At 47.2% G+C, this 23,141-nt stretch overlaps 1 protein-coding gene across 3 annotated transcripts in view; it reads left to right on the top strand.

Moving 5' to 3' along the window:
• Positions 1 to 20,834, top strand: part of LOC122390822 — a 72,376-nt gene extending 51,542 nt beyond the window's left edge. For all 3 annotated transcript variants that reach the window (XM_043384152.1, XM_043384153.1, XM_043384151.1), the window contains exon 7: positions 20,471 to 20,834. In XM_043384152.1, the coding sequence (XP_043240087.1) occupies positions 20,471 to 20,677 (207 nt within the window). In that variant the 3' untranslated portion in view covers positions 20,678 to 20,834. The remainder of the gene's footprint in view (positions 1 to 20,470) is intronic.
• The last annotated feature ends 2,307 nt before the right edge of the window (positions 20,835 to 23,141 follow it).

Genomic DNA, 23,141 nt, shown 5'->3' with positions numbered 1-23,141 from the left:
ATGAGGGTGTTGCATGTGACTTGTGTCACAGATGGTATCACGGAACATGTCAGGGGGTGACATCTGAGGCATATGAAGCACTGCAGGAGCACCAAGATACACTAGCCTGGATCTGCAAAGAATGCAAGGTCAAGATAAGACTAGACAAAAACAAAGAAAAAGAAATGAAGAAACTGGAGGAAAAAATAGATGCTCTTACAGACACCATCAAAGATCAAATGAGAGTCATAAAAAAACTGCGGATGATCATGAACAAGTCCTTGTACAGCTAGGTGAGCTGCAAGGAAGGAACCTGAATACTCTACACGAACAAAATGAAACAATCATCAACAAGGTTGAGAGCCTGGCAGTGAGCAGCATCGGAGAAGTAAGAGATTCGGAGAAGATGTATGCTGATGCGGCTAAACAAACATGTGAAAACATGTAGAAAAGGTAGTGAGCACACTTGACTTGAGACTTGATGTCATACCAAAAGTTGACAAGATAGTAGAAGATATCAAGAAAGTGATGAAAACAAAGGATACGGAAGACAGAGCAACCAACATACTCATCCATAACGTGCCCGAAAGTCGATCTGAGAACGGTGAACAACAAAGAGAAGATGACCTGAAAAAGGTCAAGAACATCACAGAAGCACTAGGAGTAGCAAACATAAGCATAAAAAGTATCCTAAGACTCAGACGACACTCAAGAAAGTCAGACACAGCGGCGAGAGGATCAGACCAAACTGAATCTCGGGAAAACAAACAAAATAAACCCAGAATCATGCTGCTGAAACTAGGCACAAAAGAAGAAGCTGAAGCCCTATACAAAAGAAGATTTAATTTGAAAAGAAAGGGAATCGAAAACACATACATATCGAGAGACAAGGAGACTGTGTTACCGCGGTGTAACCATGCTCAACGGTGTGTAAGTAGAACCCGGTACCCTCGGTTTTCGTTCAACAGTCAGGCGCCAGCTGTCAGCACTGCACATGTCGAATGGTTAGGTTTGTCCGTGTGTGTGACTTTGAGCGTGCGAATGAATGTATGCTTTCCACCATTATTGTGTTCCACCAATGACGTGAACGAGTGAAAAGCCATCTGTAGAATAGCAGAGTGAACTTGAAGAAACGACTGCTAAAGGTAGTATACTTGTCATCCAACTTTTGAACATTCAAGGGCTAACCAGAGCTAAGCTAAGCAGATAGAAATTATAGACATGGTCAGTCAAAAGGCAACCCTGTTGTGTTTGACAGAGACTCAACTTAGGCATGACAAGCTTATATGGCCAGATGGCATAGAAAAGATCGAAAAAATGAGAAATCAGCAAGACAAAAAAGGGGGTGGTCTACTAATGATATACAGGAACGACTCCTGGTTTGAGGTAGAGAAGATGGAGATAAAAAATGTGGATATCCTGTACGGGAAGATTAAGGCAAACAGCCTCAAGATTCACCTGATTCTGGTGTACTTTTCAATTATAAAAACAATGGATGACAAGATACGCAACCAATCAATGAAAAAAGGAAATCGAAGGAATTCTGGAAGGAGTCCAGGAAAAAAGTGAAGCAGCCATCGTACTTGGAGACTTCAATGGACATATTGACCTCTCGGGATATCAGAAAGAAGATGAAAATGGACGCATCATACTGAATTGGATTGATAACCTTAACATGACCCTATTAAACCTGGACAGAGCATGTCAAGGTATGAACGTTTTTCGGCTACTAGTCGTTTATTGTTTTCGTTTCGAATTTTCGACCTTCGCATCGAGGTTGTTGTCAAGAAACATATAACAATGACAATAACATGCATCGTGAACACGTTTGAAAAATAGTACGGTCATCATATCTAAAAACGTGCAAGTAATCCCTCCAGCTATTTCTGACCTGAAACTCTGTACCCAAAATTAATGAGGAAAAAAGTGTATGAATAGATGAACGAATGAATGAATGGCTAACTGACGGACTGACTGACTGACTGACTGAAGGAAAGAATGAATAAATGAATGAATGAATGAATGAATGAATGAATGAATGAATGAATGAATGAATGCAGTACATGAGACACACAAACAGGCTGTGACACATTAAAAATACATGCTTAAAATATTTAATTGCTTGATCGTCGGATCTCGTTGCCCTACCAGCACTGATCCCATAAAGGGCTGAATGCGGTGACGTCTACTCGGATGATCGTGTCGTTTTTCTTGACGTGTATTTGTAGCGCTTCTTTCGTGAGTCGTTTCGTTAGATTGTTTTCGTTTTCGAGGACTGTCGTTTTGTTCCAAAGCGGTGCGTGTTCTCCTGGTTCAAAAAGGTGGTCTACGAAGGCGCTTCCGTTGTGATTGCAGTTTTTGACGTCTCTTTGATGTTCTTTTATTCTTGTTTGCAGCTTCCGTCGTGTTTGTCCGATGTAGATTTTGCCGCAGTGACAGGGGATTTGGTATACACAGGGTTTCTCTTCCGGTAGATGTTTGTCTTTGACTGTTGATAATTTGCTCCTAAGTGTTTGGCTTCTTGAAGAAATGGCACATTCAATGTTGTTCTTTTCCAGGAGGCGCTTCAGGTTGTGAGTTAGTCCCTCGCAGTATGGTAGGACTGCTCGAGGTTTCCTGTCGTTTCGTGTCGTTCTGTGATCCGTTGTTTGTTCGTTCTCTCCGTTTTCTGTCGTTTGTAGTTTCGGCTCTGGTGTTCTTTGTTTTCGTGCTATGTATTTGTGTATCGTCTTCGCTGGGAAACCATTTCTTTTTAAGGCTCGAAGTATGTACAGAAGCTCGTCTTCTAGATGTTCTGGTGAACAAATCTTGAAAGCCCGGTCGACTAGTGACCTCACGACTGCCATCTTCGAGGCTTGTGTGTGATTTGAGTCCCACTGGAGATATAGGTCGAAATGTGTATCTTTTCTGTATATCTTGAAGCTGAATCCGTTTGTCTCTCTTCTGATTTTGACGTCCAGGAAGGCCAGCTCACGATCTTCCTCTTTTTCCATGGTGAACTTAATGGCGTCATTTTGTGTGTTGAGGTGATCCAAAAACCCGTCTAGAGTGTCTTCGCCGTGTTGCCAAATCACTAGAATGTCGTCGACGTATCTGACCCACTTTTTGGGTTTGAGTTCTGATGTTTCAAGCGCTCTCTCTTCAAATGTCTCCATATATAAGTTCGCTATTACCGGTGACAAGGGTGACCCCATACTTGCCCCTTCGGTCTGCTGGAAGAATTGTCCGTTCTGTTTGAAAAACGTAGTTTTTAGGCAAGTTCTTGTCAGCTCTGCAATTTGCTGTGGTGTCAGTTCACTGCGATTTACTAGGTCTTCATCTGCTTCTAATTTTGCTTTCAGAATTTGGCACGCGTCTTCGACCGGAACGTTAGTAAACAGTGACTTTACGTCAAAGCGATTACTAACAAGTCATTGTTTTCGACCTTCGTCTTCTTCAGCATCTCCACTAGGTGGCTTGAATTCTTTACGTAGGATTCTGTTTGTCCTACGATGGGGTGAATCGTTTTTGTTAGTCGTTTCGCTAAGTCGTAGGTCGCTGAATCTCTCGAATCGATGACTGGGCGTAGGGGCACGCCCTCCTTGTGTATTTTCGGGTATCCCACAAATCTCGACAGCCTCGTATTGGACAAATTTACTTTAATGTTTGCTTGCTGTGTTTTGATGTTTTCCCGTACTTCTTTTTCTGCCTTATTCGATGGATCTCTAGAAATCTTTTTGTACGTGCCCTGATCTTGCAACATCTGGTCCACTTTTTCTTGATATTCTTCCCTGTCCATCACTACGGTCACATTTCCCTTGTCCGCCGTAAAGAATTCAAGCCACCTAGTGGAGATGCTGAAGAAGACGAAGGTCGAAAACAATGACTTGTTAGTAAGCTTTGACGTAAAGTCACTGTTTACTAACGTTCCGGTCGAAGACGCGTGCCAAATTCTGAAAGCAAAATTAGAAGCAGATGAAGACCTAGTAAATCGCAGTGAACTGACACCACAGCAAATTGCAGAGCTGACAAGAACTTGCCTAAAAACTACGTTTTTCAAACAGAACGGACAATTCTTCCAGCAGACCGAAGGGGCAAGTATGGGGTCACCCTTGTCACCGGTAATAGCGAACTTATATATGGAGACATTTGAAGAGAGAGCGCTTGAAACATCAGAACTCAAACCCAAAAAGTGGGTCAGATACGTCGACGACATTCTAGTGATTTGGCAACACGGCGAAGACACTCTAGACGGGTTTTTGGATCACCTCAACACACAAAATGACGCCATCAAGTTCACCATGGAAAAAGAGGAAGATCGTGAGCTGGCCTTCCTGGACGTCAAAATCAGAAGAGAGACAAACGGATTCAGCTTCAAGATATACAGAAAAGATACACATTCCGACCTATATCTCCAGTGGGACTCAAATCACACACAAGCCTCGAAGATGGCAGTCGTGAGGTCACTAGTCGACCGGGCTTTCAAGATTTGTTCACCAGAACATCTAGAAGACGAGCTTCTGTACATACTTCGAGCCTTAAAAAGAAATGGTTTCCCAGCGAAGACGATACACAAATACATAGCACGAAAACGAAGAACACCAGAGCCGAAACTACAAACGACAGAAAACGGAGAGAACGAACAAACGACGGATCACAGAACGACACGAAACGACAGGAAACCTCGAGCAGTCCTACCATACTGCGAGGGACTAACTCACAACCTGAAGCGCCTCCTGGAAAAGAACAACATTGAATGTGCCATTTCTTCAAGAAGCCAAACACTTAGGAGCAAATTATCAACAGTCAAAGACAAACATCTACCGGAAGAGAAACCCTGTGTATACCAAATCCCCTGTCACTGCGGCAAAATCTACATCTGACAAACACGACGGAAGCTGCAAACAAGAATAAAAGAACATCAAAGCTCAGCTGGCGGCTCCGGCCGGTCTGGTGGCCGCCGCCTCCACCGTACCGGCCGGCTCCCGCCCGGCCCGGGCGCGGGTGGTTCACCGCGGCCGGCGCGCCCGTTACCGTCAGCGGGGCTCGCGCGGGGGTGGAGCCTGGCGCCGCGACTCCAGCGGTGGCATGTTCAAGATCTGTGCCATCAACATACAGTCTCTTAAACCCAAGACCGTCGAACTTTCTCATGAACTTGACCGTTTTAAATACGACATTGTTCTCATCAGTGAGTCATGGCTCAAGCCCAGCATTCCCAGTCGCCTACTTGCTTTCCCTGGTTATGACTTTAAACGCAGTGACCGCAAGTTTACTCCCAAGGGTTACGGCGGTGTGGCGGTGCTGAGCCGAGCCGGTATGGAGACCAAGAAGATTGACGTTCCAGCCCCGCGCAGTGACGACTCTAAGCTTGAGTCACTGTGGCAGCTGCACCGGTGGGGCCGTCAAGAGGTCGTGGTTGGCGCCGTGTACCGAGCACCGCGGCGTACCGCGGCCGCGCTTGACGCCGACTTCTCCGAACTGGACGCACAGTACCAGCACGTCACGCTCCGTTACCCCGGCCGGCCAGTCATCATTGGCGGTGATCTGAACTGTTGTATGCTAGCTGACCCCAGTTCACATGCTGGCTGCGAGAGGTTAACCGCCTTTCTGAACAGATACTCGCTCACGCAGACCATCTCGACTCCCACTTACTCCACCGGCTCCCTTCTGGATGTTTTTATGGTCAACCGTAGTTTCGTTCTTAAATCAGGTACTAGGTTTTGTCATTTTAGTCCTCATCGTTTCATTCGCATGATCTGTGACATCCCACGATTTAGACATAAGCCTACTGTCACCAAGGCTCGTATGTTCCGTAACATTGACATCGCTGATTATCACCTTGACCTGTCGTGTTGTGACTGGAGCCAGGTCTACTTATCAGACACCGTATCCGACAAGTGGGATTATCTTGTTGACGCCGTGCGCGGTATGCTCGACCGTCATGCCCCCCCCCTTCGCTCGGTTAAAATCCGCAACCCCTCCGCCCCTCCCCTGTCTGCCGCCACGCGCGACCTGATGGCTCGCAGAGCCGCCGCGCTCTCTAGCCGCGGGCACGGCTCTGACGAGTACCGGGCCGCTAACCGAGCGGTGCGTGCAGCTGTGCGGGCGGACAGTCGGAGCGATATTGAGGGGCGAATCGCAGCGGACGGTCCGGCTTCGGTGTGGCGTAACTTGCGGCGTGTCGTGAGTGGCAAGCGAGATTCGCATGTCACTTTCCCCGCGTCAGTGGTGACACACTGAACCAGTTTTTTGTCGATGTAGGCGCAAACATTGTTTCCGATTTGAACTCCGGTGTGCACGACTCGTCTCGGCAAGTGCCTGTGCGGCTACAGCGAGTCGGTTCGTGCGGTTTTACCGTGCAACCCGTCAGTCTTGAATTTTTAAAGAACGTTGTTTTTAGCATGCGAAACTCATCTGCTCGTGGCTCTGACGGGCTTTGCATTCGCGTTTTTAAGATGTCTTTTAGTGTGATCGGACCTGTTCTCTTGCATGTTGTGAACTCCTGCCTATCCATGAATGACATCCCCGCATCCTGGAAACATGCCCAAATCCACCCCATCCTGAAGTCCGGTGATCCCAACAATCCTGCAAACTACCGTCCTATTTCCATCCTCCCTGTCATTGCGAAGGTAGTGGAGAAGGTCGTACAGCGACAGCTTCAACACTACCTATCCTCCAACTCTCTCCTCTCCCCTACCCAACACGGCTTCCGTCCACATCACTGTACCGAATCAGCCCTTCTCCAAATCTCTGACCGAGCACTTGCTGGCATGGATCAAGGCCACATCTCTCTGCTCTGTTTACTTGATCTGTCTAAAGCTTTTGACGTGATTTCCCACTCTAAATTGCTTGACAAGCTCGAGCTGCACGGCATTGACACTGCCTGGTTTCGAAATTATCTTGACGGTCACACGCAAAGCGTAGCCATCTCTGCCTCACAGAGCTCCCCTCCGCTCAACATTAGCCAGGGCGTCTTCCAGGGGTCATCGTTGGGTCCTCTCTTGTTCAGCATCGTCGTTAACGATCTTAGCTTGTACGCTGGCGACTCTTTTATCATTCAGTACGCCGATGACACCCAGGTTTTAGTCTCTGGACACAAGTCCGAGCTACCTGACCTTATCTTAAAACTCGAGGCATCTCTCCAGTCGCTTGGTGATTACTTTCATTCGAACGGTCTAAAACTTAACGAGTCAAAATTCGAGCTACTTCCCATCGGCTCACGTCAAAATCTGCGAGACCTCCCACCGTTCACGGTCAAGTTTCGGCAAGCCGTGCTATCACCTTGCACTGAAGCAAAAAATCTCGGTGTCACTTTTGATCGCCATCTCACTTGGGACTCGCACGTATCGCAACTGTCACAGAAGTGCTTCGGCATCCTTATCGGTCTCTCCCACATCCGCCACTACCTACCATCCGGTACTCTCCCAATCCTTGTGTCTGCCCTCGTCCTTTCCCACGTCCGCTACTGCCTCTCCGTCTATGGCAACGGGTCTGCCAAGAACCTCGCCACCATCAACAAAATTCTAAATTTTGCGGCCCGCATCATCTCCGGCAAAAAGAAATTCGACCACATCTCCTCTGTCCGTGCCTCCCTCGGCTGGCCGGACCCCTCCACTATGGTTCAAGCCCAAACCCTAAACATTCTACACATTACACAAAGCTAGACGAACAGGTCAGCCCGACTCACTAGCTGCACTATTTGCCACTAATGCCGAGCGTCCAGACCGTAGCCGCAGCACCAGGCAGGACCACCTGCTTAGTCTTCCCCGCATACACGGCTCGGCTGCGGGGAAGCGGCAATTCGTGTACCGCGCTGCCGCAGGCTATAACGCCCTACCACGCGAGTTCTGGGACATGTCCACCTCGATGTTTACCAGCAAGGTCTTAGAACTCTTATCTTCGGTGACATGAGCTGACACGTCACTGTAACCGCTTTTAGCTTCTGCATCGTGTGTGTAGTGTGGTTTATGTGTGTTCACTTTTTATCCTCATCATTGCATTTCTTAGCGTGTGTTGACTCTGACTCGAGAATAGCCCTGTGATTCCGATCGCATGAAGGGATGAGTCTATGACGTAAATACAATACAATACAATACAAAAGAGACGTCAAAAACTGCAATCACAACGGAAGCGCCTTCGTAGACCACCTTTTTGAACCAGGAGAACACGCACCGCTTTGGAACAAAACGACAGTCCTCGAAAACGAAAACAATCTAACGAAACGACTCACGAAAGAAGCGCTACAAATACACGTCAAGAAAAACGACACGATCAACCGAGTAGACGGCACCGCATTCAGCCCTTTATGGGATCAGTGCTGGTAGGGCAACGAGATCCGACGATCAAGCAATTAAATATTTTAAGCATGTATTTTTAATGTGTCACAGCCTGTTTGTGTGTCTCATGTACTGCATTCATTCATTCATTCATTCATTCATTCATTCATTCATTCATTCTTTCCTTCAGTCAGTCAGTCAGTCCGTCAGTTAGCCATTCATTCATTCGTTCATCTATTCATACACTTTTTTTCCTCATTAATTTTGGGTACAGAGTTTCAGGTCAGAAATAGCTGGAGGGATTACTTGCACGTTTTTAGATATGATGACCGTACTATTTTTCAAACGTGTTCACGATGCATGTTATTGTCATTGTTATATGTTTCTTGACAACAACCTCGATGCGAAGGTCGAAAATTCGAAACGAAAACAATAAACGACTAGTAGCCGAAAAAAACGTTCCTACCTTGTAATGTCTAGTCGTAAAAGCTTGAAATCATACATGTCAAGGTATGTTTACATGGTCGAGACAAGATCAAAAAAGTGTTATCGACTATGTCCTTTCAAACAGAGAATGCTATAGATACTTTCAAGGGATGCATGTGGATGAGGGAAAGGAAATAACTGATGTATCCGACCATAATGTGGTTACAACTACTTTAATGCTACCACATGTTGACAACAACTTCAAAAAGGATAAAGTAATAAGAGAGAGAGCTACATGAAAACGGACCAAAAGTCCATGCAGAAATTCGGAGAAGAGATGAATAGAAGGCTGAGGACAACAGAAGTCCAAAAATTTGAAGTGCTTAACAGCATGATGAAAGAGGTAGCAGAGACTCTACTTGTAGCTGTCTACAAAAGGAGATTGAGTAGACAATATTCAAGGAAAGAGCCACCATGGATTACGGAAGCTATCAGAGAAGCAATAAAGAAAAGAAAGGACCTGAACCGCATGAAAAGAAATGCAATAGATGATGCTGAAAAAGCCACCCTTGAACAAAAGTACAAAGTGCAAAAACAGAAGACACAGCGCCTGATTAAAGAAGCAATAACAGTGACAGAAAAAAGATAACAAATGAAATTCGAAGCAGTGAAAACAAAAGTAAATCGCTATGGGAAAATATAGACAAACTCAGGAAGAAAGAGCGTACCAAAGAAGAAGTACATACGTCTATGTATATGACGAAAATGCCAAAATCCTCGACCACCTTGAGGAGAAAGAAAAACTTATCAGCTACTGGACCAGCATATACCAGCAGCATAATAACGATATTGACGAGCATTGGAATGAAGAAGAAAGACGAAGTTATCTATGTGAACATATGTGAACATAGGCATCTATGTGAACATATGGACATGGCCATGTACATCAACAATGCCACGTTGAACCAATGGAAGATCCTCAGCCTGATGGAGCGCAGGTGAGGGTTATAATAAATAAAACGAAAACAAAAACCACTCCTGGACCAGACGGGCTGAAGAACGAGCTGTACAAAGAGTTAATCAAAAGCGACAAAGGCCTTAAAGTGCTAACAACATGTATGCAAAACGAACTGACATCTGACACGAAGCCGGATTCATGGAAAGGATCACATACAAAGATGATACCTAAAACAAGCAAACCAACAGCACGGCAACTACGACCAATAGCACTGACCAACGCATCATATAAGATATATATGAGCATGATCAAAAACGAAATCGAAGAACATCTACTGGTGAACGGAGCCTTAATGGAAACTCAAGCAGGCTTTACTGCTGGAGGACGTGTTGAGGACAATCTCTTTCTTCTAAGCTACTGCGTCGAACAAACTTATAAAAGAAAGAGACCGCTACATGTGACCGCCATTGATTTTGAAAAAAGCCTTTGATTCAGTCGAGAGGGCCCAATGATCAAAGTCATGCAAAGATATAAGATCCATCCCGATATCATCTCATCGCACAGTGGGGATTTTTCCGATCTAGCGCCTATTAATTCAAAAAATATTTTTTGGATTTTTGTTTATTTTTTGTGTCAGTAGGGCTAAGAAATGTCTGAATTTTTCATATATGGCATTGTTTTATCTGTATGTCCACAGCAAAACTAGGAAAAATGCGCCCAAAGTTCACACTCATGCGTGATTACTCAATGGGCTCAGCAAGGCCCGAAAGTATAGCTCAATTTCATTGTACTGTCCTGTTGGTTTTAATCTTGCAAGGTCTTAAAGTTGCATATCGTCTGAAAGGCACCTTTATTAGGAATGGAATGGCAAACAGAAATTATGCCACAACCTTACTAAGGTCACAAAAATGCCCTTTACAAAAAACCCTTACAGACACCATATTGAAGGAATGGTATTCTAAATAAATGTAGGAAATCAACAATGTTCTCCACACTTTTCCACTCCGAAATATATCCTATCGAATTCGCCACTTTCTTCTGCACAAGACAACGCCTAGTTTGGCTGCCGAAACTTGCCTGAACACGGAATATTCACATTAGAGTATCTTAACACCCCCACTCGAGGAGCGCTAGGGCAAACAGCACGATATAGGTATGTTCCGGACACAGTGGCGGATCCAAGGGGGGTCACATGGGTCATGGCCCCCCCCCTTGAGGCCCGGGGGCCCAAAGACCTGCCAGGGGCACCACCGGCCTATCAGGGGTATCACAGTCCTGACAGGGGCACCACAGGACCGCCAGGGGCACCACCGGCCTAGCAGGGACACCACGGGCCTGGTGCCCCTGGGCCCTGACAGGACTGTAACGCCCCTGACAAGCCTGAAGTGTCCCCGGCAGGCACGTGGTGCCCCTGACAGGCCTGAGGCGCCCCTGCAAGGCCGGTGGTGCCCCTGACAGGCCTGTGGTGTCCATGGCAGGCCTGTGGTGCCCTTGCTAGGCCTCTGGTGCCCCTGACAGGCTTGTAATGCCCCTGGAAGGACTGTGGTGCCCCTGGGCCCTGACAAGCCTGAGGTGCCCCTGACAGGCCAGTGGTGCCCTTGCTAGGCCTGTGGTGCCCCTGGCAGGCCTCTGGTGCCCCTGACAGGCTTGCGGTGCCCTTGGAAGGACTGTGGTGTCCCTGGGCCCTGACAAGCCTGAGGTGCCCCTGACAGGCCCGTGGTGCCCTTGTTAGGCCTGTGGTGCCCCTGGCAGGCCTCTGGTGCCCTTGCTAGGCCGCTGGTGCCCCTGGCAGACCTCTGGTGCCCCTGGCAGGTCTGTGGCGCCCCTGGCAGACCTGTGTTGACTGGTGTCCCTGCTAGGTCGCTGGTGCCCCTCACAGACCTGTGGTGCCCCTGGGCCTTGACAAGCCTGAGATGCCTGGCTATGACAGGCTCGTGGTGCCCCTGATAGACCAGTGGTGCCCTTGCTAGGCCTGTAGTGCCCCTGGCAGGCCTCTGGTGCCCCTGCTACCCCTGCGCCCGGATAGGACTATGGTGCCCCTGAAAAGCCTGAAGTGCCTCTCGACAGGCCCGTGGTGCCCCTGGGCCCTGACAGGCCCAAGTTACCCCTGCGAGGTCGGTGGTGCTCCTGACAGGCCTCTGGTGCCCCTGGCAGGTCTGTGGTGCCCCTGGCAGGCCTGTGTTGACTGGTGCCCCTGCTAGGCCGCTGGTGCCCCTCACAGGCCTGCGGTGCCCCTGGAAGGACTGTGGTGCCCCTGCCCCTAGGGGTGCTCATGGGCCCAACAGGCCCGTTGTGCCCCTGACAGGCCTGTCGTGTATACTTGCTAGACCTGTGGTGCCCCTGCTTCCTGGCAGGCCTGTGGTGCCCCTGGCGGGCCTGTGGCGCCCCTACAAGGCCGTAGGTGCCCCTGACAGGTTTGTGGTGTCCCTGGAAGGACTTTGGTGCCCCTGACAAGCCTGAAGTGTCAAGGACAGACCCTTTAGACGCCAGGGTCAAGTTCGTCGGACTGACAACGATTTGCTTACCTGATAACGTTCCTGGTAAGTACTCACTACTCAGCGTCCACAACATATATAAACATAGCACATTCATATATACTTGCTTACAATTGGTAAATGTGGTTGTGGCTAAGAGTTAAGATACTGACTAAAAAAAAAATAAAAATTAAAAAAACTGAAAATGGGGGCACCACCAAAATGAAGTGGACGAAATCCGTTGAGTTTTTAATTTTGGGTATAGGTAGGGGCACCATTTCGATTCATGACCCTCCCCTTGGAGTTTTCCTGGATCCGCCCCTGTCCATAGGCGAATAATTTTACTTCGTGATTTATATGATGCATATTTTCTGAGACACATTCATTAGGAATAGGATGACAAGCGTAAATTATACATACCGTAACCTTATTAACCATCGCACTTGTGGGGAGGGGGAGGGGGAAGGGGTCGGATAAAACCCCATGGTTTTCCGCAAATTACTCGCGCAAAAAGCGGCCGATCGCGCCGAAACTTTCGGTACCCCCGAGATCATCAATTTTACATCTAACCTAAAAATTTCATGACTCTGAAACCAACTGACCGACTGACCCAACTGACCTTTGACCTGTGGCATATTTCTCGAGACCATGTTTGGCCGGAATCGCGATTCGGCGTATGCCAGCTCACATTATCCGCGGTTTCCAGTCTTTTTGTGGTTTTAAACGTTCAAATATGTGAAATGATGTTGGTGCCATGCATAATGGTGGGAGTCAAGGTCACGTGAAGGTCAAGTCAAGGTCATTGACCTTTTGATGACCTTGGTTCACTTTTTCGAGTTTTACTTGTTTCTAGGGTAGTTTTTGGTACTGATTTCGATTTTAGCAGCCATTTGAATATTTACGAAGTAGTTCTAGTGCCTTCGTTCCATGTTACGAAGCTATCAGTAGTAGGTGACACTTCTATGGATGGCCGGCAGGACGCCTACTAATTGATCTAACCTGACCTGACCCGACCTGGCCTAAATGCATAAAGACATCGTCTGTGATCAAAACTAACATGAAATTCGTGATCAGCACCCCAAAATACCCCGTAACACCCTAACTTTGCGAAGTTTCAAGAGGTCTCGATTTCCCAACTTTAGTTGGGTCATTAAACTGACTTGGAAAGTCAGCTTATGACCTTGGACTTTGAAATTGGATATATTCGGCCTAATTTCGTCATAGACAGCACGCTTGACTTTTCCGCGAAGCTCTAGCTTGATCAGGGGCCAAACGGCTGAGCGGGGGGTCCAATTGAACCCCCTATACTATGTTGATTATGCACATTTACAGGTAAAATTCTCAACAGGACACACCAGCCAACATCTGTGCACAATCTGGCTACAATCTATATTACTATTTGAGGAGGGTGCGTCTGTCCGTTACCGAGGTCCCGACTTGGTGGTGCTTTGCGTGGACTACAGGCCAGACCGTTGCACCTAGCCCGGTGAAATTTGCACAACTTATAGATCAAGGATGCGCGACGTGCCTTTGAGGGGTCTGGGCTCGATCGGGTCGATAGGGAGCGCGTGGCGCGTGCCCAAAAAGTGCAAATTCGCGTCATAGACTTTACATGTATAAATCGGCGTGCGAAATCGGGCGAAAACGGCTAATTTTGGCCGACACGGGTCCAGTTCCCGTGCAATATCTTGGTGACCAGGGGTCCGACCGGCACGGGGAAAACAGCATCGTGTACAGAATTGAACGGGCTATCGAATGGTGTGCAATGCAGAGGATAGCACGCGCCACGTGCACCGGAGAGGGCACTTTTATTTGAAAAATTGCGGTTTTTGAGGGATTTTGGAATTAATTTTATTTTTAGGCGACCGTTAAATGGAGCGAGTTGAATCAACGCCTATTTGCAAGAGAAAGGTACCGCCTCTCATATGAAAATTGTGAAAAGCTGATTGATCCAAATCAAGGTGGTGCAAATCACAGGAGAAAATGGTGTTTGTCAATTTTGTGCCACTTTATTAATCACACGGGGTTCGCTGCATAACCTGATACCTTTGGCAATTGAATATGGTACCATTGGATAGAGCATTCAATTCTGTCCAATATTCACTCTTCATTTTTGCATGATTAGCAACAGTATCCTTAAAAATGTAAATGTTCCAAATCATTACATTGTCATTTTTAGCGAAATTCATCGATGACGCTCAAAAGACTTCACGCCAGTTTTCGAATCATTCTAAAGTAGAACGCATGATAATACGACACGGGCACCTCGATGCGATGTATCTTTTTGTTTTCTTACAAAATGCTTGGCCGTCAAAAAGCAATCGAACGAAATGGATATCTACCAACCAAATCGACACAGACCAACCGAATACCCACGGGTCAAAAAATCTCCCCTTCGCGTTGCGGAGCACGCGGGTAACCCTAGTTCTACCTATGGTGTGCCCTCTACGAATAAATACGTGCTAGATCGGAAAAATCCCCACTGTGCATCGGTAGCAAGTATATATCGCGGCGACTTCACAACGATTAGGCTCAGTAGTGCTACAGAAGAAAAACTCAAAGTAACCAGTGGTATAAGACAGAGCTGCACTGGTAGCACCACACTGTTCAAGCTGATCACGTATGAAATTGCAGGGAAGCTGATGGCCACAAGAATGGGATACAATGATAGGAATATCTATCTCCCCTTACTTCTGTTTGCAGATGATGGTTTGATGCTGTCTCATTCAAAGAAGGAAACAGAGCTAATGCTTGAGGTACTTGTAGCATCAAGTGAAGAATACGGAATGAAAGTAAACAAAAGAAAAAGTTAGATATTCATCTTAAATGAAACTTGCGAAAACAGCGAGAACATTACAGAAATCGGAGGTATACCTGTTACAACAGAAGTCAAATACTTGGGAGTGACGATTCTCAACAAGAAGGATGTATTCAAGGAACAAAAGAACCTAATGATCAAGAAAGCCCATAAGCTGTCAAATATGACATATAGCATCATAAGTAAAAGTTGTAATAAGATTATGATTGGGAAAACCTATTGGAAAAGCATTGCCCTACCAGCAATCCTATATGGAGTAAATGTTATGACACTTACAGAAACAGAAATCAAGCAACTACAGACGATTGAAAACGGGGTCTACAGGAAGATTCTAGGAGCACCGAAATATGCACCAAATTGCACATTAAGAGCAGAAATCGGTTCATCACTAATGAAGACAAGAATAATGAAAGGTCACCTCCAATATATAAGAACGACACTGCAAGGACGAAATGAACTACTAAAGAAAGTAATGGAAATAGAGCTTGAAAGGAAAGAAAGCAAATGGGCGAAGACAAGATATCTTGGCTCGCTACGCGTCGCGTTAGCCATAAAATGATTAAGGAGAAAATTTGGGACCGATTGGTGTTCGTCCCGTGTTGATTGGACGTCTAGAAGCTTATATATTCGCGAAAAAACTTGTTAAACTTGCCAGAATACCTGCCAGCTTGCTGTATCACCTGCTACTTGTTAATGTACTGAAAACTTGCTAATGTGCTGAAAACCTGCCAAAGTACTTGGTATTTACTTGCCTAAATACCGCAAAGAACTTGTTCTAAAATACTTGGTATTTACTTGCCTAAATACCGCGAAAAACTTGTAACTTTTTGACGTTTAAATCATACGACGATCAATAATTTGGTCTCAGAATCCTTTTTTGAATTATCAATGATTTACTTGCAAATTGAACTGATTTACCTACCTATTAGAAGTGCATCCTAGCTATGTGAAATGCGATTCACCTACCTACCTGTTGTTCCCCACTTGCTCTTCGCGTCCTACCTATCTTGCGGTTATACCTGTAAGTTATCAGTCGGTGGATGGTTATAGTGCAATACCCTGCACGGTGAACAGCTTGCGAGTTTTAAAGCGGTGCGATTGCTGGGGCTTATTGCTGACTGAAAAGGGTAAATACAGTAAATACAGATGGCTGTGTTGGATCCCTTTGCTTTTGCCCAACATTCAGCGTTGGAATTGTGGCTTTACCGTCTCTCTTATTAAAGTTAGCTAACTTTTTGTAGATTCGTAAGGTTTGAAGCGACGCGCGTGACGATATCCCTCTGGCGGCCGCACGCGGACCTACCGCGCACGGCGGCTCTGGCCGGACGACTGCACAGGTGGCAGCACCTGCCCCGACTGGGCATTTACGGCGACCCCGGCCGGCCGCCGGCTGCAGTGCCTGGATCTCCGGAACGGCGGTACCTCGCTCATTTTCGCTCGTGCATTCAGCGGCGGGCTGTCGATTTTTCGAGTGTCGGCTGCCGATCTCCCGCGAGCCGGCCACCTGTCAGCCGCTGCTCGGCTCTGTGTTAAGCATATAGTGACGGCGAATTTCTCCGGGATGGAGGGACCGCCATCGAGTTTGTCACGTGAATCGGCCGCATTCCTGTGTCTGAGGCCAATGCTTAAGAGATATGTGGTTCCGCGGCTATCTCGCAGGCCCTAAGAGAAAAAGCTCGCTGCAAAAACTGAGCGTTTCAAAAAACCCGCAAACCGACGCAAATAGAATAGTTATACAAGATATCTTGCGCTCGCTCCGCGTCGCTTTGGCCATAAAAAGATTAAGGAGAAAATTTGGGATTGAATGGTGTTTTTCCGGTGACGATCGGACGTCTAGAAGCTTCGATATTGGCGAAAAACTTGCTGAACTTGCAAAAGTACTTGGTACTTGCTTGGTATTTGCATAAGTACTTGGTACTTGCTTGGTACTTGCGAAAGTACTTGGTACTTGCTTGGTACTTGCCAAAGTACTCGGTACTTGCCAAAGTACTCGGTACTTGCCAAAGTACTGGGTACTTGCTTGGTATTTGCCTAAGTACTCGGTATTTGCCAAAGTACTTGGTACTTGCTTGGTATTTGCATAAGTACTTGGTACTTGCTTGGTACTTGCGAAAGTACTTGGTACTTGCTTGGTACTTGTACTCGCCCCCCCCCCTTGTTCCCCCGACTCTACTCCCACCCCTACCCCCTCGGGATAATTCCGGGTTCGTCGGGTAGGAAAACTTGCCACTCTACTCCCCCCCCCCCTTAGAGCCATTTGGTATCGATCGGTGTTTGTCCCGTGTCAATCGGTCGTCAATAAGCCGAGATATGCACCGCGAATTATTTCAATCGGCGCCGATCAGAATCTTCAGGACGGAGGTACCCACACTCATTTCTGGCCGTATCTCACTTTTCCGAGATCTACGTCAAACTACGTATTTAAAACTACATATTCTACAGCCGAATCTTCACACTGGGGGTACCTCACTCACAATCGCACGTGATTCAGCCGCATTCCATGTCTGTTGCAATGCTGAAGAGATATGTGTTTCCGCGGGTATCTCGCAGGCCCTAACAGAAAAAGCTCGCTGCAAAAACTCAGCGCTTCAAAAAACCCGAAATCCTAGTCAAATAGTATATTTAACAAGATATCTTGGCTCGCTCCGCGTCGCTTTGGCAATCAAAGTATGAGGGAGAAAATTTGGGATCGAATGGTGTTTTTCCGGTGACGATCGGACGTCTAGAAGCTTCGATATTGGCGAAAAACTTGCTGAACTTGCAAAAGTACTTGGTACTTGCTTGGTACTTGCCAAAGTACTCGGTACTTGCCAAAGTACTTGGTACTTGCTTGGTATTTGTATAAGTACTCGGTATTTGCCAAAGTACTTGGTACTTGCTTGGTATTTCCATAAGTACTTGGTACTTGCTTGGTACTTGTAAAAGTACTCGGTACTTGCTTGGTACTTGCGAAAGTACTTGGTACTTGCACTCGCCCCCCCCCCGTTCCCCCGACTCTACTCCCACACCTACCCCCTCGGGATAATTCCGGGTTCGTCGGGTAGGAAAACTTGCCACTCTACTCCCCCCCCCCCACAGAGCCATTTGGTATCGATCGGTGTTTATCCCGTGTCAATCGGTCGTCAATAAGCCGAGATATGCACGGCGAATTATTTCAATCGGCGTCGATCAGAATCTTCAGAACGGAGGGACCCACACTCATTTCTGGCCGTATCTCACTTTTCCGAGATGTACGTCAAACTACGTATTTAAAACTACATATTCTAAGGCCGAATCTTCAAACTGGGGGTACCTCAGACCGTGGGAACGACTCGGCTCAGCACTGCCGCACGCGCATTCAGCGGCGGCTTGTCGATTTTTCGAGTGTCGGCTGCCGATCTCCCGAGAGCCGGCCACCTGTCAGCCGCCGCTCGGCTCTGTGTTAAGCATATGGGGACGGCGAATTTCTCCCGGAGGGAAGCACCTCGCTCACAAAAGCACGTGAATCAGCCGCATTCCTGTGTGGCGCGCAATGCTGAAGAGATATGTGTTTCCGCGGGTATCTCGCAGGCCCTAACAGGAAAAGCTCGCTGCAAAAACTGAGCGTTTCAAATAACGCCAAATCCTAGTCAAATGGATATTTAAACAAGATATCTTGGCTCGCTCCGCGTCGCGTTGGCCATAAAAAGATTAAGGATAAAATTTGGGATCGAATGGTGTTTTTCCGGTGACGATCGGACGTCTAGAAGCTTCGATATTGGCGAAAAACTTGTTGAACTTGCAAAAGTACTTGGTACTTGCTTGGTACTTGCCAAAGTACTCGGTACTTGCCAAAGTACTCGGTACTTGCCAAAGTACTTGGTACTTGCTTGGTATTTGCATAAGTACTCGGTATTTGCCAAAGTACTTGGTACTTGCTTGGTATTTCCATAAGTACTTGGTACTTGCTTGGTACTGCGAAAGTACTTGGTACTTGCACTCGCCCCCCGTTCCCCCGACTCTACTCCCACACCTACCCCCTCGGGATAATTCCGGGTTCGTCGGGTAGGAAAACTTGCCACTCTACTCCCCCCCCCCCCCCACACACACACACAGAGCCATTTGGTATCGATCGGTGTTTATCCCGTGTCAATCGGTCGTCAATAAGCCGAGATATGCACGGCGAATTATTTCAATCGGCGTCGATCAGAATCTTCAGAACGGAGGGACCCACACTCATTTCTGGCCGTATCTCACTTTTCCGAGATGTACGTCAAACTACGTATTTAAAACTACATATTCTACAGCCGAATCTTCCAACTGGGGGTACCTCAGACCGTGGGAACGACTCGGCTCAGCACTGCCGCACGCGCATTCAGCGGCGGCTTGTCGATTTTTCGAGTGTCGGCTGCCGATCTCCCGAGAGCCGGCCACCTGTCAGCCGCCGCTCGGCTCTGTGTTAAGCATATGGGGACGGCGAATTTCTCCCGGAGGGAAGCACCTCGCTCACAAAAGCACGTGAATCAGCCGCATTCCTGTGAGGCGCGCAATGTTGAAGAGATATGTGTGCACGCAGCTATCTCGCAAGCCCTAAGAGAAAAAGCTCGCTGCAAAAACTCAACGTTTCAAAAAACCCGCAATCCTACTCAAATGGATATTTAAACAACCGAGAAGTAGGTACCTGTCATCACTGCAAATAGGATTACATGCCCTAAAAGATAAAAGCAAAAAGGATATAGACAAAGAAATAAACAAATGGGATGCCAAACAATGGATGGAAGAAATAGGAAGCAAGGTAAGCCTACAGCTATACAAAGCAAGCAAACAACGTATAAGAGAAGAGACTATCTATGACAACACCCCAGCAGCGGTCACTCTCTTCCGAGCTAGAACGAATTCGCTACCCCTACAAGAAAGAAGACGACACACCGATGAAGGCACATTATGCCAACTATGTGGAGAGGAGAATGAAGACATGGAGCACTTTCTATTGAAATGTAACAGACTCATGGATGTTAGAAGTAATATCGAGTCCCTACAACGACCTCACATAGAAGACACTCAAGAGATCATGAGAGACTTTCTCTTCAATGACGAACGGGAAGAGGATGCGGAAGAGAGGAAGGAGAAGCTGCACTGTCTATGGAGAATCCGTCAAAAGCGTCTGGAAGGACCATGAGCAAATGTAGAAAGACATGCAGCCTCCATCCTCATCCTTTTCCCAGCACCCCTATAACCAAATAGGGCACCTATGGGGGAGCCGATGCAAAGGCTATTCCCCCGAAGACTCATCTGCATCTGCATCTGGGAGCTACCAAATCTCAACTTTAGTTCGACGGGCTGCAGGCCGTCAGGTCGGTCAGGTCGACGGTGACGGGCCCGACACCGACAGACTGACGGTCAAGTGTGAATTGCGTTTTAAACCCGCGAGACCTGTACATACTTGACATGACTAACCCTGACCTAACCTGACCGGACGTGACACTCCGTACGACGTACGAAGCGGACACGGGTAGCACGGCATCGGCCATTTTTAGCCTGTTGTTGACCAGTGTTTTTCAATACGGAGATGGTAACGACTGTCCATTGCCCATGTCTTCAGGTATACTCGTATGTTCGGGAGCCGTGGTCGGCAGCGGGTGCGCACTGCCGAGCTGACCGGACCGGTCCTGGCGTCCGATCGCCAGCCGGCGAGGGAGGGCCGACCACGGCGCTGCAGTCCGCTGCAGGAGCCAATCGCCTCCTGCCGCCGCCGTTGTCAACGGCGCTGAAGAAGTCAATAGACGAAACCGGTACGCCCTTAATGTAACTGTTTTAATAGTTTGATTCGTAGAGCCTGGAGGTTAATGTACTCTCGATACAAGAAGCGTGTTGTTTACTGCGTCTTGACGAGAGGAACACGATGCCACTAAAAGTAGGCTATTGCAAGTTTTGAGTCAAAAAGTTATTTAAAGGGACTATCCCACCTTTACATTAGGTTTGAGTTGAGATAGCCAAGTTTGCGGCGAGGTTCAGGAACCACTATCTATCTTGGTCGCAACCCCCGCAGCCTCGTGGTGTTGAAGAAATTCGTTCCCTTCATTTGAAAATGTTCCCTGTACGAGTCCCAATCTCTTAACTATTAACGGCAATCTGATGACGTCATTTGCCTTTTGAACGCCTGTCACGCAATCAAGGTAAGTATCACTTGATTTACGAATAATTATGCCAATCAAAGATACTTTTGCTATTGTATGAGCCGCGTCATATTTGAGAGCAAATATATTTTCTGCCAAATTTCCCTCCACATTGACATTAAGTAAATCCTTCATTGCGTCACAGATCTGATCTAAATGACGTCATAATGAAATATAAAAGTCGCAATATCTCAAAAAGTATCAGACGAAAACGCGTAAAAACTTGCAGAATTCGTCACTATATCATGAGTAACATTTCCGAATCCTAAACGTTACTTTTTAGAAGGTGGGATAGTCCCTTTAAGAGAAACTGTTACCGCCAAAATGAACGTCAATTTTGGCAGTTATTCCCTGTGGATGCTAAAACGTCGACCTTAGGCCAAATCTGAGAACATTATCTCAGAGAGACCGTTATTAGAGCTATGGAATGCGCTGAACCGCGGCGTTGTAGCTCCATGTGTTCTTGAGCTCCATATGCGCCGGTCTGTAAAAGATTGTCGAAGTTTGACTTGGGAAGTGGTGAAATTTTACCTTTTGGTCACCTCCTCTGGTGACAGGACGTTTCACCTGATTAAAATGTCAAAGAACTAATTTCGTTATATTTTTATTTACGCTTTTTCCATCGTCGCTCACCGCGTGGCGTGTCGCTACGTGGCCCGGGAGCCGAATTAGTTAGAAGGGGGGAGTGGTGGTTCAAACATCCCTCCAGCAGGGCGTGCAAATCCAGTATCCCCATTGGGGCGCAGGTTAATCTCTCCATTTGTTTTTGTTTTGTTGGGTTAGGCCCTTTCGGTCTGACGAGACCATTTCAGAGCCAGAAGGGCGATAGGAATTAGGGGGAGACATTGGTCTGGGCAGGCACCCTAGTGAGTCACCGGCCCGTCCCGAAGGACAGGCCGACCAGCCCCAAGGTACTCGCTGCACCCGGCTACGGGGTGCGCTCCCTCGGGAGCAGCGGTGCCGCTCCAAGCAGCCGGGAAAAAATGGCTGTGAATATTTTATGCGAATAGCTCAAGGCTTTTTTAATTTTTTTTTACGTCAATCAAAACTTTGTTTTTCTTGTATGAAAATTGTGGATTAGAATATAACAATAAGTGAACCGTTTTTGTTGCCTGTTGCCTGTTTGTAATCTGTTGAGGCTGCCCTAACGTCGCCTATGAACGGTTAGGTGAGATAGTGGTTTGGCATATTGCCAACAGCGGCAGCACTTGTCAGGGTTGCAGTGCGTCCAAGCACACAATAGGAACCAGATATGGAATGAATTTTCATTAATTTGTATAACAAACTATGGTGTGGCGTCATTCCACAATGATAGTTGTTGCTATTGGTTAGGCCCGCCCGATGCGCATGCATGAAAAACATACTTTTCAAATCAATTCATCTTAAAAGCTTCTTTATACAATTAGAAGTGCTCATTTTGGCCGACAGATGGCTGTAGCACTGCATGGCGTTGGCGTTTGGTACTGGGAGGTTTTTTAATAATGATTCTTGCCATGACGAAAGTTATGTCGCGTTTGCACAGGAAAACTACTGACATTCGTTTATTGCTCCAAATTAATGTCTCTGTATAGACAGTCTACCTTGATAAAAGAAGTTTTATTGAGTTTCGTTTCAAAACAAGCATCATACTTCTTGACTGTAAGTTATAAAGCTGGAAAATTGCGATTATGACATGGGGACCACAGGGGCAATGTAGAAACCCCGGACTCGGGACTCGGGGACTCGGAAGGAGAGACACTGCGTCCATATGAAGGCGTCCTCTCCGAGCCCAGAGATCCCTCTACGTCTCCCGGCCCACCCTCTGTCCGACGGTTGGTTGGCGATATGGACTGCAGAGGTCACCACCGTCCGTGGAGCCATTCAGCCCAGCCAGATGTCTGGCTAGTGGTTGGCGATATGGACTGCAGAGGTCGCCACGGTCTTTCGGCTCGCTGCACTGTGTGCGGCGCTGCTCCGCCTGTGGTGGCCCGTGGTGTAGACATTAGCGGAAATAGCGGGTATTTTGGCCGTTACGAGAAGACATCCCATCACTCTGTCCTAAGCTGTCTCAAGCTCTCCGGAGCCCCGACTCCCTACTCTGAGTCGTTGCCAAGCAAC

The sequence above is a fragment of the Amphibalanus amphitrite genome, unplaced genomic scaffold (assembly GCF_019059575.1).
Source record: "Amphibalanus amphitrite isolate SeventyFive unplaced genomic scaffold, NRLGWU_Aamphi_draft 000411F_arrow, whole genome shotgun sequence".
Taxonomy (NCBI): domain Eukaryota; kingdom Metazoa; phylum Arthropoda; class Thecostraca; order Balanomorpha; family Balanidae; genus Amphibalanus; species Amphibalanus amphitrite.
Note: the sequence above shows the minus strand (reverse complement) of the source record. Positions and strands in the feature narration are given on the sequence as shown.